This window comes from Trichoplusia ni, chromosome 7 (genome assembly GCF_003590095.1).
Source record: "Trichoplusia ni isolate ovarian cell line Hi5 chromosome 7, tn1, whole genome shotgun sequence".
Taxonomy (NCBI): Eukaryota; Metazoa; Arthropoda; class Insecta; order Lepidoptera; family Noctuidae; genus Trichoplusia; species Trichoplusia ni.
Genome location: NC_039484.1, coordinates 7,341,992 through 7,357,952, shown reverse-complemented (window position 1 = coordinate 7,357,952; position 15,961 = coordinate 7,341,992). Strand labels below are relative to the sequence as shown.

The window sequence follows — 15,961 nt, the reverse complement described above, 5'->3', positions numbered from 1 at the left end:
ATATTGTGAACAAAGCACGAGTGTCTCTGGGTTTTGACGCACAAGTATCTTGATGCGATAATAGCTGGTACACGAGAAAGCATTCAACAAACTTGTCTGCAAGCAAATGTGGGGAGGCGTACAAGGTACCCAACTCAAATCTGTTTACTGAGGCACTGTTACATGTTTTAAGCTTTAGACGTCACACCATCTAGTGGGAAACTAATGGTTGGAGTATCATGGATATGTTGAGACTTTAAACGATTGGTAATCATGCTAATATTAATGTGAGTTTGTTTGTATATATGTGTGCGTGAAGATACCGATTTTGTTGAAATTTGTTACGGAGATAAACGCTACTTTGATTCGACTAAGTTAATGGTGAGTGATGTTTTGAAGCTATTACCATCACCCAAGTGGGGAAAGTTGAAAGTAACAGCTAGTAAATTAATCAAATACTGTGCCTAGGTAAAAGGCCCAAAATTAAAATGTTGTCTTTATTAGCTATAAATAAATTGAATAGGTAAATTACACCTATGAATTATACATTTAAGCAAAGGTACGTAATTGCACACCGTTGTATTCAGACTAATAATAATTTCCCTTGGTGATCATTTAGCAAATCTAATTGAAGCTTCTACATAATGTATACGTATGCACGTTCGGCCATAGCCGTGGCCGTCTATAAATAAATTTACTTCTAGTGATTAATTCCGATCACGGGCGGGCCGAGCAAAATAATTAAACAATCCCACATTGGACGTGGACGGACGGGTCTGCTCCCCAAAGACCACCCTTGCCTAAACAATAACGAATTTCATAAGGAAACGCCCAGAGAAAATAGCAACAAGGAAATCTTGTCTGAAATGTCAAAGAAAAACTACCGAACCGTGGTAACCGCTACAGTTCTGGCGATACATACAAATTAACCAGTTTATTATATTATTATGAAATAACATGCTAGTTGCGTACATTTTTCTATACGGATACTGGGACTATGATGATGCTGTGACTTGATTACGTGGTACGCCTTTATTTTTGTGAAACTCATTAGGAGTGACTATGAAGATCTGATAGCGTGAGCAAAACTGTTTTACATATTACCTGCAGAAGTACTACATATTGATAAGCGAACATCAAAATGGAATAAAAAGTTGTTTTCGTCTTTGTTGTAAAAAGGAATAGAAAAACATTGATATTATTGACTACGAGGTAAGTTATGAAAGCTGAAATGACGCATCAGGTATCGAATCTTTAATTAAAGTTTATAGTAGATTATCTAATAAATTAATAAATAAAGTCGACATTACTTTTGTTCTATTGGATCTCAGTTCAATCACACGGAACTCACAAAACTCACAAATAATCCCAGGTACAGCAACTCTTTAATTATCTTTTCGTCTTATTTTCCTTACGAGCGATCACGGTCTCTCACGACAGCGGTCTCAAAAGAAATAATCCCGCAATCCAATAAAGATTTCGCTTCGACAGGCCTAAGTGAAAACTTTTTTGCGATCCCCGAACAATATAAGTTTTATTCCTCCAAGTGGTATAAATTCCCAAACACAAAGTAGCTCTAACATCTTTATTGCTTTTCATAAAAAGTCCGCGCTTAACGTATAGATTTACCAGTTAGAGATCGGTCGGGCTCCCCTCATCTCGACGTTTACACCGTGACGTTTTTTACCTTTTGTATTTTATATATTACAGCACCTGCAACTAAATTTACTGCATAATATTTCAGGGTGGCAGTGTATTGTAAATTCCGAGGGGGATGTCGCTAAAAGGTTCCTTATTATACAACCTTTTCGTGTTTTCCTATTCATTTAGTAATTTCACCTGACATTTTTTCGCTAATATTTACTTTAAAATGTTGAGTTACTAATAAATATTTCAAGAACATTTCGAAACGCTGAAATATTGATATGAGTGGTGTTCAGCGCTCGGGCTATTTGTAGCGATGGAGACCACCGAAATGTATTTCATAGACAGGGCAGATAAATTCAGCGATTGGCAGTATGAACGAATTCGGCAAGGACTTTTATCACGAATCGCAATATGTATTTTATAGGTGCCGTAAATCGAGAAACGTGGGTTTTTAACGTTTGCCTACGAGCGCTTCGCTGACTTTTACGAGATTTGTCGCAAGAAAATTTTATGTTAAGGAATCTACTGACCCGATTTATTTTATCAATCGATTTGAATAATTAGGTTCTTAAATGCTTGTAAGTAGGTTAGCACATCTACGTTATTTGCACTTAAAAGAGGTTTTTCATTACCAGTCTTCTGGGAAAATTAATTAATTATCAAATCTATTTAAAAACAAAGGGCTCGTAAATGTTAATTTACTCTTTTTATTTGGTATCAACAAGTTTCAAAACTTAACCTCGAAGTAAATTTTTGATTTACGAAATAAACAATCTTATTTGATCGGGCGATTATTCCGAACACGTTCCAAAGGTGTATTTTTAAAGAAGGCTTTCACGGTTGCCGATATTAGGGATGCCGCGACCGCTCCACCTTCTGAAACTTTCTCGTTCGTGCACCTTTTGATATTCAATATACTGCGGGACCTAAGCAATCCTTTGATGAGATGTTTTATGCAAAAAACGTTGGGCGTTAGCGGGGCGCGAATAACCGTTCAAAAGTGAACACATTAGTATTCCCAATCTCATCCGGAACCGCGGCCACCCTACAGTTTTGGGGGAATAAAAAATCAATGTTTATTCCCGTTGGACGCGATTCGAATGCTAATTATAGGTATAACTAATTGCTTTGTGTTTGTGTGAAGGCGCAATCGTTTTATAAATGCTTCTCAAATGCGGTGCAACGAATGCTGATTTTTCACTTCCCTCCTAAACGTGGCATTATCGCTTTGTGGATTCGTTCGATCTTTGTCTCCATATAAAACTCTGCGGAATATCGTAGTTTCAAGTTTTGATTCACTTCTAGTTCATATTTATCAGTTCCCACAACCCAGCGGTTTCAAACAATTTAAAGAATTTTCCTCTATGCTCGACGTGAAATCAAAATTGAACCAAAGCACGAGTTCGAACCGGAGCAACGAAGGCAAGGTGTTGCAAACTATAAATTACTTCGGAAATTCCGTTCCGGCATATCGTACCGCAACTCGGCAATAAATATTGTTCATTTTCGTCCTGTGGGCAATGCACGTCGATGAAGCACGAAGCTATGCTACGTTGGGGATAGCCCGTTCCGTACACGCTGATACACTAACTCCTTAGATTGCCGCAGCGCCAACTTGTTCTCCATAAAGCCCGCCCGGCCGGTCCGCTATACCTCACCTACACCTTAACATATCATTTTGCATGGACCGCATTTCATGTTTATGGCAAAACTTGGACTTCATGCACTTAAGCAAATGGGTTTCCGATACTTATAACAGCGATATACGCCTCGTATCGCTACATTTTATGCAAGGTAAGTTATTTTGGAATTATTACCATCATTATATTAGGATGGTAAATATAGCCGTTGCGCGGAATTTTATTGGTATAAAGTGGAAAGTCAGCTTTTAAAAATATTATGTAGAATATAATTTTATTATATGTAGATAAAAGCACATTTCTTAGTTGCATACCTGGATTTGCCTACTGTGTTGACTGTAGTTTACTTGACAACATCGCTCATTGTTCTCCTAATTTTTATTTAACCCATTAAGATAATGCGTTACGTGCTCTTTTTAGTATTATTGTTTTCCCTTACAAACAAAATTTTAAAATGTTATGAAATCCACATGTCAATAAAAACAGCTAAATTATTCAAACGCGTAACGAAATCTGCATATCTCTTAAAATATCAAAAGGCTAAGCGTTTTGTGACTGTGAGCTTACATAATTACGTCATCAAATTGCCGTGATGTTTCGAGCGCCGGTTCGGCAGTTAAGCCTTCTGTGAATTTTAAATTGTTTTTAATAGCACCGCCGTACCACAGCACACGCCGTCAAAGCTGACCCTTACTTTGCAATTTGATTTCCTATCCACAGTTTTTCGGATACGTCGTAACAACTTTTCCATGATAGCGAACTGAAAATACAGACAAGGGTTTATTTTGTCTTTTAGAACAAACGCGTCGTAATTACGTAGCGAGTTGGTTGTTAACACAGTCTGTATTCACGCGATACGTTAACATTAATATGTTCGTTTGTTTACAAAGGCGCCCTTGATACTAAAGAGTCGCGGCGTCGACGTCTAACTCGGCGAATTTAATTAACTTCGTTAACTTCTAAATACTCTTAACGTCTTTGATACCTCCATTCCCTTTCATTGACAAACACGATCCCTTGGTGTGTACACGACAGTTGCTGTCAAACTTTTATCAACCTCGGCGGGGCGTTCAAAAGTTGTCTGGCAACAGTGATTTAGGCGTGATAAAACAAATGGAATGAGGCGAGACGTGGGGCCGCATTGCGGGAGCATCATACGCTCATTTCTCATTGTCTGCTAGCACCTCGAGCGCCGCTACAACTTTCTGCCAGTGCAGTTTAATGCATATTATAACGCGGTAAGTACTCAAAATGGAGTAAGCGGTGAGGCAATATCGCCGCGGTAAACGCAAGCGCACGAGCGCACTCTTTATTGAAAGAGTAAACTGTCCTTTTTCACGGGACGCCTCGAGCTCTTTGTGACGGAATTTCGTGCAACTTATTTTGCGCTCGAGTGTAAATAATAGTGAACTAAGAGCGCTCGGGATTTCGGACGCTACACGTTCCTTTGCGGTTGTGAATATACACTGCCGTATATTAAACACTCGGAACACAGTCGCACAAAACTATTTAGTTTTAGTCCCTGTGTTGCGAAATGTTACCGTTATTGTTATTATTAGTGCTTGGTAAAGCAGTCTTAGATAGTCTTAGAACACTGGTCCAAAGTTATATTGTGTAGATTAAGTTAGAGTAATTATTAAGGAACGTGGCTATGCTTGGTTAGGGTGCGTCAAAGGTAACGTTTAAACAATTTAATATTCTACACACAAGCATTTCAAACGCCAACTCAAACGTAGCTTCTCCTTTCGTAAAAGTTGTTCCGTAAACGAACCCCCCTTCGTTAGATATCTACGTGAGTTTAATCCACTCGGCAGGGCGGTTCGGCCGAGAACGATTTCGGTCGGAGAAAATTGGTGAAAATTGCAACAACATAGGCGAAAATTACCACTTGGAGGCGTTGTTTAGAGAACGGTGGTGGCGGGCCGAATTTATGCGGCGATGGAAATGTGAAGTTGACTCTCTGCGGTGTACACTGAACCGCACACATACAGTCTGCTACGGCGTAGCACACGCTACGAAAATGCGGCCGTAATAAATGTCAAGATATATTTCCACGAGTGCGTACCAATGAGAAACGTAATTGGGAGCGGCAAAAGGAGACAAAATTACGTTCCTTGTATTTTTAACATGAAGCGAGCATATAATTAGCTCTATACCATAATGCTATCGAGCGTTATCGCGCGCTATAGATTTACTTTGGTTGTTTTGTATAGCGAGCGGATTTACAAGCTTTAGCACGAGCTTTTTAGGAGTCAATAAAATTGAAGTATCAAAAGCGCTTAAAACTGTAGTGTTCACACGCCATTTTGATAGAAACAGTAAACGTATAATCGGTTTTTCATGTTTCGTATTAAATCCCCTGTTTCATGGTAGGGGGTAGGTAAAATACCGATGGCATCCAGACAGACGTCCAGCCGTCATGTACGAGACGAATTATGGCCTTTGTGCCACTTTCACTCGCCACCACTTTTTAATTTCCCAGCGGAAAGCATTTTTTAATTCGGTGCTTTTATGAAATTTTATGTCCTGCCGTATCCGTGCACTGATTGTTCAGCGCATTGCTTTGCGTTTGGAATTTGCTAATTGTTTTAAGCGATGGACGGCTGTCTCCGATTTTTTTTGCAGATCCATTAGAGTACTATTATTCTTTGTTAAAGGCGTGTATGGCGCAGTATAAAAACCCATGAGGTTAGGTATCAGGTTTTTCCATTAGGACGTGTAAAATTTGCATATAAAGGATGTTTTATGGATTTTTCATGGTGATACCCTATCTTTTTATCGTAAAAGCGTACTTAAAGATTATAATATTTCGTAAGGACTTCTTCGAAAATGTATACTTGATTCACTTCTTAGCATAGTTAAGCTATTTGAATGACGACACATAAAAAAAATAAGACTTACAAGGATTTCTAAGTGATAATATTATTTTGCACATTTTTTATGATTATTTCTATAATCTACTACTCACTTGTCCCAGAATAGTACACGGTGTACTCGAGCTGGTGCCCCATCATGTCGACCTTCACCTTATCCACCACGAGTCTTGTGAAGAACAGGTCCCGCTTGTAATATATCGGCTTCTCGTTCTCATGTGACACTGCGCTGTCCATTAACGGGTGTGACCTGTTGGAAGATTTATTATGTTATTTTTGTAGGTGGTAAGAAGTAATGGATGCTATAGAAGAATTGTTTTTATATGTTATTAAGGATAGTTTTTGAAAAAAGCTTATTGCTATATTATTATTAGACCTATAAAAATAACAACTAACGAAACTAAAATTAAAACTTATTAGACATTAAAAATAACAAAATGCATTCAAACTTAATTTTTAGACAGACCGACAAGTCGAACGCGTATTATTTTATGGAAATATATGTAAAGATTTGTTCTTGTAAACACAATGCACCGAAGGTGTCTAATAACGGAAAAGTCAACGGAGCATAACGACGGAAACATTACAAGCATGTTGATAACAATGAGGTCGCGACGGCCGCGCGACAATCGCACGCCGAGATAATATCACCGACATTTGAATCGCACAATGCAGACTTTGCTGCAACGCATACAACAAAATACCATTCATTTAATTAAAATCTCTTCTCTCGTTATAATAAAAAAATGTTATACTATTTTCAGCAGACTGGTTCAGGTGAAGTGTTAAAATCTCAACGTTTCCACATGAGGATCATGGAAAAGCGGGAAAAAAAATAATTGAACGCTCTCGGGCTGAGAGCGTCGGATAATTAACAGGACGTGTCGCCAGATAAAAGTGCCTGTGGATTTCAATGAGCGTGGAGTTCTGGAATCGCTAGAGACCTCGTCAGCGACAGGATCGTGTTTCGCGTTTTTAAGTGACGATTTTCTACTTTGTTTACGTCCGGCGCGCTTGTTACAATAACGACAGTCTCGCCTTTTGTTCTTTTTGCGTATCCGGGAGCTCGGCCGTTTCGAAAATAAATTAATTCTCTGTTTCGTACGAGTTCTTTTTTAATGAATAAATTGAACAATGCATTGCGAATTTCGATAATCAGCAAGACTAAGTTTGAGGGAGTGAGTTTTTTTTAAGGTCGCATTAAATCGAATGAGTCCGATTTCAATTGATGTTTAGAATATTTTGATATTTGACCAAAAAATTTACTTTTTTTGTTCTTGACTTTACAGCCACATCATATTGAAAACATAACACATTTTCTGGTTTAGAAAACTGTACCTGATATGCACAAAGGAAACAAAACTCACCTTATGAAGTTAAGAACTGTATCAGGTAGAGACGAGGTATCATTGACGCAAGTCCCAGGCCTGGGTTCTGGTACTTTACTGCTGATGACGGGCAGCCACGCTGAGCTGGACGACGCCTGTTCCTTGAACTTCCCTTCGAAGGCTTTCTGGATGTCTCCAATGGTGAAGGTACAGATGGCCGATCCCATCAGACCAGTTGAGGCAGTCGTGAAGACACCGTAGAACCGGCTGTCGTCACCAGGTACTTTGTAAATGCTCTCTGGACAAAAAAGAAAAAATGCCTTTAGTATGAATAAGAAAATATCGAGTTCAAGTTAAACCACGAGCCTGATATTTATTTTTGTATTCCTAAAGTCTCAGTTTTTAACACTAAAATGATAATTATTGTTTAATGTCAGAGTTTTATAATGTTAATTTTATAGCTCGGCTAAAAGACTGATAATATTAGCTTGAAAATGCGTTCTGCAGTTTTTATTATATAAAAAGATCAGAAAATACTTCGTTCGTTTGAATAAATTGAGCTCTTAATATCAATATTCTGTTTTATAAAATATACTCAAGAAAATTTGCATTCCGCTGAAGGTTTAACACATAAATTTAAATAGAATACATTCTCTGCTATTTTATTATTCAGTGTAGATTTATTGAGCAGAAACTGATACCTTTTAGAATAATAGCTTTTATATTAAATCACACAATAATTTGGTTTAAAAGTTTATACTGAAGCGTTTTAATAATAAATTTGAATATAAATCCACTTACGGCTAAAATATCAAAGAAAATAAAATAAATATAATTTAATCTTAATTAAGTTTTAAAGCATGGAACGAAGCTCAAATTTAAAGGTCCCAACAAAATGTCTAATCGTCTAAAACTTATCGTAGCTATGTAATTGTATTAATTGTAGGCTACCTATTAAAACTTAATACCTTTGATAAAGTTGTAGCGCTTACCTATTGATGCTATTATAAAATTAAACTTGCGTTAGTGCTGAACACGGGGTGCAATTTAAACAAGAGTAATTATATTGAGTCAGGTGACCTAACTGTCTACAATTTATGGTTTGGCTTGAGTTCACTTTTATCGATAAGTTGTTATGTTTCGTCTAGTAAATTGCGATATGATTTGATAGGTTTATAATTTTATTCCATGAAATAAAAGTCAAACGGTATAATAAATAGATATTTTAATTTCTGTGGATAAGAACGAAGTATTTCCTTTCAATCGAATGGACGTAGAACGTAAACGTATTTTAACAAAACGAGCGTTCCTTCAGTTGGTGCGAACGTAATTGCTCGAACTGAAATGTAAATAAAACACCTTCACCAAATACTGAGCACTTGAGTACCTATTACACTCTCATGAGTTATGCAGTGCAGGTAGCGGCGCCGGGTGAAAAAGTGTGGTGCAGCGCAAACGCCGATCGTTAATATTATATGAGCAAGTCTGCGAGGATCCCAGCAGCGACCCAAGTGCAGAGCGGGGCCCGGCAGGCTCTCGTAAAATCGCACTATGCACTTTTACATTTAGTACTGAAAATGTTTGCGCGAGACTGACAGTCAATATTTGTAGTTCGTGTGCTTCAAATGTTAGAAACGGTAACTCGAAATTCGACAGCACTTGAGTCAAAGTGCTGCTGAAATCTTTATGAGATAAAACATGTTACGCCTACGTACGATTGTATTCATATTGTGTCTGAAAATACCTTTTGTGCGGAATATTGAACAATAGTAGTTTCTGTCTGATTTATACAAGTAGAATATTTGTAAATACAAATTTTTCAACGTCATTCAAGCACATTTCAACACAAACGCTAAAAAACGTTGTTGAACTGTCAAAGAGCAAGAATAAACATTTTTATCATTAAAAACTTACGTATTTCGTTGAAATAGAAGGGGAACTCTCCCGGTATGCTGCAGTTGAGTCTCGCTTTCAGATAAGTGGCCCAGTTCTGGCTGAGTATGTTCTTGCCGCCAGTGTCTCTCTTGCAAACCCTCGCCACTCGCGAGTAGACTGCTTTGCCGCAGTTGATATATTCCACAGCAGTCTCACGGAAGAAAAATAGCACGTAGTCGCCAACGTCAAACGATCCCACGAAGTTTGGTTCTAAGAAAAGAAAAAAAACATTAATGCACCTATTAGGTTAATTGATAGATATTACTTGCATTAAAATTAACGGTTATTTGAAAACAGCGTTTAGTTACGTCATTGCAATGTTTATAATCCATGTTATTTTTTCTTAATAAGTAGGTGTCAAGCAAAATAACAAAAGTCACGTCGCAGTGTAATAATTTAGTAAATTATGAATATAAATGTAGTATATCCAGGGCGTGGCGAGCGTGCGTTCCCAAAACCACAGTTAATTCCACAGTATCAAATTGCTGTTATTCCATGTGATATGCAATAAATATTAGATGGAGCCGTGGGTGACAATTATGTCACACGGGACGTTTATAGCCAGCATTAATAAGTGCTTATTTGTTGGTACCATAATGAAAGAGGCGCGTGGCGGGGATTACAGAATACGGACGCGCGCCAAACGCCCAATATCTCTATTCACATTGTTGAATAATATCATCCAGCATAAGCTACAATGGCGGCTAACATAAAGCTTAAGAATCAAACTTTAATAAGGTTTCACATCTTTGAAGTTATTACGGCTATAAATTTTGGCTTCACATAATTAATAGTGGCAATAAAGTTTACTTTGATGAATATGATGTACGCAGTATTGTTAAGAAAGCCATAAAATATTTAAACTTACTTGAAACCAACTAATAATTCATTTAAAGCTCTTTTGATCTATAGTAATTGTGTGCTAATGAAAATATCATCGGTACTTATATAAGCGAAACCGCTTACCCTATCGCTACATTATGTATGAGTAAAAAACATGAACTGTTAATGTTTAACAACACTTATGAAAACCTTTTGTATAAAACACATCCAATGACAATGTTCTCACGTTCATACTTAAACAGGATATTAAATTTAAAACAACCTAAGTATTCAAAACGAAACTTAGAAATAAAATGAATACTAAAAAGGGTTGGGTTGGTAAATGAAAATTAAAACGAAAATAATTAACTATTAGTGGCATTCGAAACATTAGCAATAAAGGGCCGAGTGTAATGAACAGAACAATATTAACGAAAATTAGGCAAATTTGTGCACAAGCGTAATTTCTATTTCGCTGCTACCGTGCCACACAAATTAACGGCCGAAAGGGTAGTCCCAATTGTTCCAATGCTAATTTCGTACTAAAATCAGAACAATTAAACCGTTTAAGTTACAAAGGTACCGTTAATAAATATTAATTCCATTTGTTATCTGCGTTTCATTATAATATTAAAATAATTGTCTCCGGTCTTTATTTCATACAATTATAATACACTTAATAAGAAGCTTTCATATGGAGCCTACGCTGACAGTAATTGGTTTTACATTTTATTGTATTAGATTCCGAATTGTGCGATGTTGTTTTTTACCACATAAAATTATACGTAAAACTACTATAATATTGGTTTAATTTTGAATAATATCATAAAAATTTACATCAAAAATCTTCCGGATTCTGATTCCCGGAGACATCGATGCTCGTTAAATCGAAAACAGTTTCATTTCGATTGTTTAATCGCATACAGACCAATTGCCGTGTGAATCGTGTAAGCGTCGATAATTGTAACATTTGTTCTAATGATTACTGGCTCGCTTTCAGCGTTATGGATACCACTCGTTGCTGAGCAGCAATGATCACATTCATTTCCAAATTGATTGCAATTTTGAAATGCTCAGAATACCGTTGACCTAGCTTTACACAACCGAGTGTTTAGTACAGAATCATTAGACTTTCTTTAGGCCATACATTTTGGCTCAAAGCAATTAGAAGGTAGTTCGTGCTAGAACAAAAAGCTTGATACCCGTTTTATTACGGTACTTACCTACAATCTACTTCGAACTTAATGATAAAATAATTATCTGCGCACAAATGAACTATAATTTTCCAGTATACCTTCTAACTTTGTTTTCAAAGTAAAGGAAATTAAGATAATGTTTTGCCTTTTATAACTTAGAAGATGTTTTTCGTAATAAGAGTTGAGATACTTACTGTCAAGCCATTTAGAGTCATATTTCAGTGTTCTCTTGAACGCGAACTCGCGTCTTCCAGTAGTCAAGTTATGAAGGTCAGTTCGGAAGATCACGGTGTCTGCTTTGGTGAACTCTGCGTTGGTGCCAGAATATAGAGCGGGGAGGCTGCCAGGGTTGCCTTTCTCTACCCATAGGGCAGTGGAATTGTCGGCTGGGTCGTACGGGCACTTGGCGACACCCATGCCGATGCCGGGCACGTACTCGTGACGAGGCAGGTGTGTCAAGTTGGACTGTAACAAAAGAAGATTATTGTTATAAGGAGCGTTTAAGTTGCCTGATATTACTTTGGGGAATTTCGGCTTAATAGTCGTGATTCCGTCGTAAATAGTGTAATATTGTACTGTTTCGGGAGTCAGATATATAAGGGATATTGAAAACATTATTAAGTCATTTCTTTATTGCTAACAATCTAAATATACAAATTCATTAATTGCTTTTATTTTGTGTAAAAATTAGCCCCATGCTGCGAGCCCCTTAAAATGAAACTGCGAATAAGTACCTATCTCCACAATTGTTTGTGCATAAGGGTGTGCGTTTTTGGTAAACACGTTAATTAAAGCTTTCAAACACCCCAATTTCCGAAACACCAAACTAGGGACGTTAGTAGAGGGTGAATAGAAAACTTTCCAAAAATATTAAAATTCCCACTCGCGAACGTTTCGATTTTATGCGCCATTAATCAAAAATATATCTAAAAAACAAAACGTAACGACTGAATTTATGCGTTTCAAAGTCAGTAACAGCGCACTGACCAGTCAGCCGCCCCCGGGCGTCCCCTGTGCAACTCAACAACACATCTGCTATTAATTTTTCCAAAATTTATGTTCGTTTCGCGTTCAACGCGATTTATTAACCGAAACTTATTATTTTGAAGGCGGTCGAATTTTTTCGGCGTAACGTGGCGCACGGGAGAATTCCTCTATTAGTATAATGCGATGGGTGGCGGTACGGTTTTCGAAATTATCATAAAATTACTAAATGTAGCATAAACGTGGGGTGGGCAGCGCCGCCCGTCGTCGTGGATTGAGACTTTATGTAAATTTTAACGACGCTGCGACCATCGGGGCCACCTGTGACCCGCCTCCCCCGCGGCCGCGTCGCCGCCGGCACCTGTCCAAAACCTATGTCGTTTTTATTTCAATAAGCTGAGGATTAAATTAGGCATGCGAAGACGTGACGCCCCACCACCCGGGGTAAAATTTTCCTCGTCCCTTGCTTATGCTTTTATCGAAAAATCATTTATAACTTTGCACGGGATTTTACCGGTGCAACCATACGTAGAAATAAAGTAACTTAATTAAGTCGTTTTTCTATTTCTTTATTCCAGCTGGTACTCAATTTTTTATTTCGGATATTATTGATTTTCATTAGATTTACAACTCTACTCTTTATTACAATTTGTAAAACCAGTCAACTTGGATCGATACCAATACTAGCATGTCATAACAAAGGACGCCGCCTTTACAAAGTTAAGTCACAATTTTAGTGCTGAAACTTTTGCATGGACGCCTCGTGTGGAACTTAGTACTTCAAAACTGTTCCTTTCGCGCACGGGGAAGCATCTTAGGCACCCCTATAGTCTCTTGTACTATTGGCCCACAAATCTTTAACGAGTTACGCACCTCGAAGTTTAAACCAACTGTGAATCTCTTTAGAACATTATTTTCCCTTTCAGAATCGGAGATCCTAAGTCCAGAATAAACAAGCAAATGGTCCGGGCGGAAGTGCCGGCGGTCCCCCTTCGCTTGAATAAGAAAGTTTGTCTACGGCCCCGCAAGCGCCCCTCATTAGGCCTTAGCTTTTGTTTGCCTACCAAATTAGCATCTAGAAGCCTTTCATTCGCAGAAAGAAACGTCGACTGTCTAATGATGCGAATTGAAACTTCGGAGCCGAGATTAAGTCTTTGAATTTATTATTACTATTTATTATTGTTGAGGCGCCATACTCTTTTATGTTACCCTTTAAGACTGATTCTCTGATCTTTGATTTTTGGCCAACGCAATGTTTAAATTGAATCAATATTCCATGTGCTAGATAACTTTTTTTATTTTTCAGGTTTTTTTGAGTAGAACTTCTTCAGGCGCGACTAGGAGGTAACTAACAGGACGACAATTCAACGGAAGTCCTTTACGGGAATAAGTCATTAGGGACAAATTTAATAATTGTTAGTTATTATAAACTTTTCTGTACCATCCGGTTTTTATTTTATTTTTATTTTTTGATTTTGTTAAAAGATAATCTAATAACAGTTAATTTAAAAAGAAAAAATAATAAATCAAATATGATTAAATATTACATGTACTCTTTTTTATTTTGCAGTGTTAAGTGTATTGTAATATTATAACAAAGCACCTTGTTGTCATACTAAAGGTTCACATCCAAGTAACTAAACTTTTGAACTGTCTCAGCTTGTTGTTTCAAAACTCCTTGTAATAATGACGTAATTGTTGCGTTACAAGGAAACTTAAAGTAATAAAACGCTTCAAGACTAACCGCTCGCTTAAGAAAGTATTTAAAAATAGAAGACTTCTGAAGAAAACTTAAACAGATGATAATAATATGACTAAATAAAAACGTTTATTAATATTAAATTCGTTTGAGTTTTTCAAGTCGTTGAGGTGTATTGTCTATCTGTAAATCATAAATCTTTAGAATTGGTTTTCAGAATCAATAAAAATATAAAAAAAACAGTGTCAAAATCACAAAACCTGTGAGAGTAAGTAGTGAACTATTAAACACAGACCACTTTTAATACTTCATTAAGTACTACACAAACCACAAGACTGAAACATTCACGAAACTTCAACAAAATTCGCCAAGATACAACAATGTCGTTTAAAAGTTTACACCGTGACTACAAAGTAAAACATGGTATCTAGACAAGTGCATAGTTGGCACCTACAGAAGCCCACTACTAACTCTTAAAGTAAAATTATTGCAGATGTGTAAGGGAGACAGCACTAAACGGTGTAGAGCGGCCTCTCTCTTTCACAACTACAATAACATTCCTTTAAGCGGTATTGGTAGACCTGCAGATACCGTACATGATAAACGACAATGGCTTCCCGATACATTGTGAATACATACGTTACTCTCGTAATATCGTACGTAAAACTTTCGACACATTCACTGCCAGCTTTGTTCGGTTGTAGTGTGTAAATTTATTCTTATTATTCTAAAAAGGTTGGTTTTATTTCATCTGTAATTCTAAGATTTTGAGATTTTCATTTAAGTGTTTTGATAGTAATTGTTGAATGAGTAATGTAAATTCTATTTATTTTAATATGGTTTTACTTTTCGTAACTAGTATAGTTTAAAAGTTTAATAATTATTAATTTTGTGGATAATTTCTGGAGAAAAAACCATTTACCTTTTTTTCGTTGGCATACTAAATTAAAACCAGATACATGATTAATAAAGTCCACTTCACAAATTTATATCAAAAATATACTCCTGCAACACACGAACGAAAACAAAGCGAAGCACTCAAACTCCTGATAATACTAGTTACGTATTTAAACAATAATTATACAAGTTGTGAATATGTTACAAGTTGCGACGTACATTGCGAAAGTTGTCTTTGTCAGTGCGTGTATTGGAGCAACTTTCAAACGCATAAGGGATCGAGATTGTGGGGGGTCGCAAAGTTTTGACAACCACGTCACTATCAGTTAATAACATGTGGGGATGATCTGAATTTATAACGACGTATTGCTTATACAAATGTATACTTGGATAAATGTAATTTTGAATAGCTTTAATCTTAATTGTTAGTTGTAGCTGGTGATGTTTGTGATTTTACGTGATATATTTAATAACATCATATTAAATTAATACGGTGAAGTTAAACCAACAAAACTAATTTTGAAATACGTATTAGGTAAATTCCTACGATTATATGCTAATATGTCGACGAGTATATTTTATTTGTACACAAATAAAAATCTAAAATTAGAAAAAAGGTTTAGAAAAAGAATCTCAGTAAACAAAAAGCAAAGTAAAAATGTAAAACCAATCGTGTTGCAGTCTCTGAAAAGTGATATAGATTAGGTACTAAACACTTTACTGGCTTGAATATAAATTTCTGGCAAGCAAAACAACGAGGCACAGAATGCTAAATAATTTCGACAGCATCTCAAACAAAACTTAAAGAAAGACGAAGGCAATGTACTAAAATTTCCAAGTTAGAGTTAAAGTTTGGTAGCCGCATATCACTGGCAGAACACATCCCGCAAGCTTTATATAGGAATAAGCAGGAATATGCAGACTCCTTGAATCAAGGAAAGTTGGGCTCTACTTGCATAAG

At 36.7% G+C, this 15,961-nt stretch overlaps 1 protein-coding gene across 3 annotated transcripts in view; it reads right to left on the bottom strand.

Moving 5' to 3' along the window:
• LOC113496124 (semaphorin-2A) overlaps positions 1 to 15,961 on the bottom strand; it is a 263,037-nt gene that overhangs the window by 10,113 nt on the left and 236,963 nt on the right. For all 3 annotated transcript variants that reach the window (XM_026875248.1, XM_026875246.1, XM_026875247.1), the window contains 4 exons: positions 11,615 to 11,885; positions 9,382 to 9,612; positions 7,507 to 7,765; positions 6,235 to 6,389 (listed from right to left, as the gene is read on the bottom strand). In XM_026875248.1, coding sequence (XP_026731049.1) covers positions 6,235 to 6,389; positions 7,507 to 7,765; positions 9,382 to 9,612; positions 11,615 to 11,885 — 916 coding nt within the window. The remainder of the gene's footprint in view (positions 1 to 6,234; positions 6,390 to 7,506; positions 7,766 to 9,381; positions 9,613 to 11,614; positions 11,886 to 15,961) is intronic.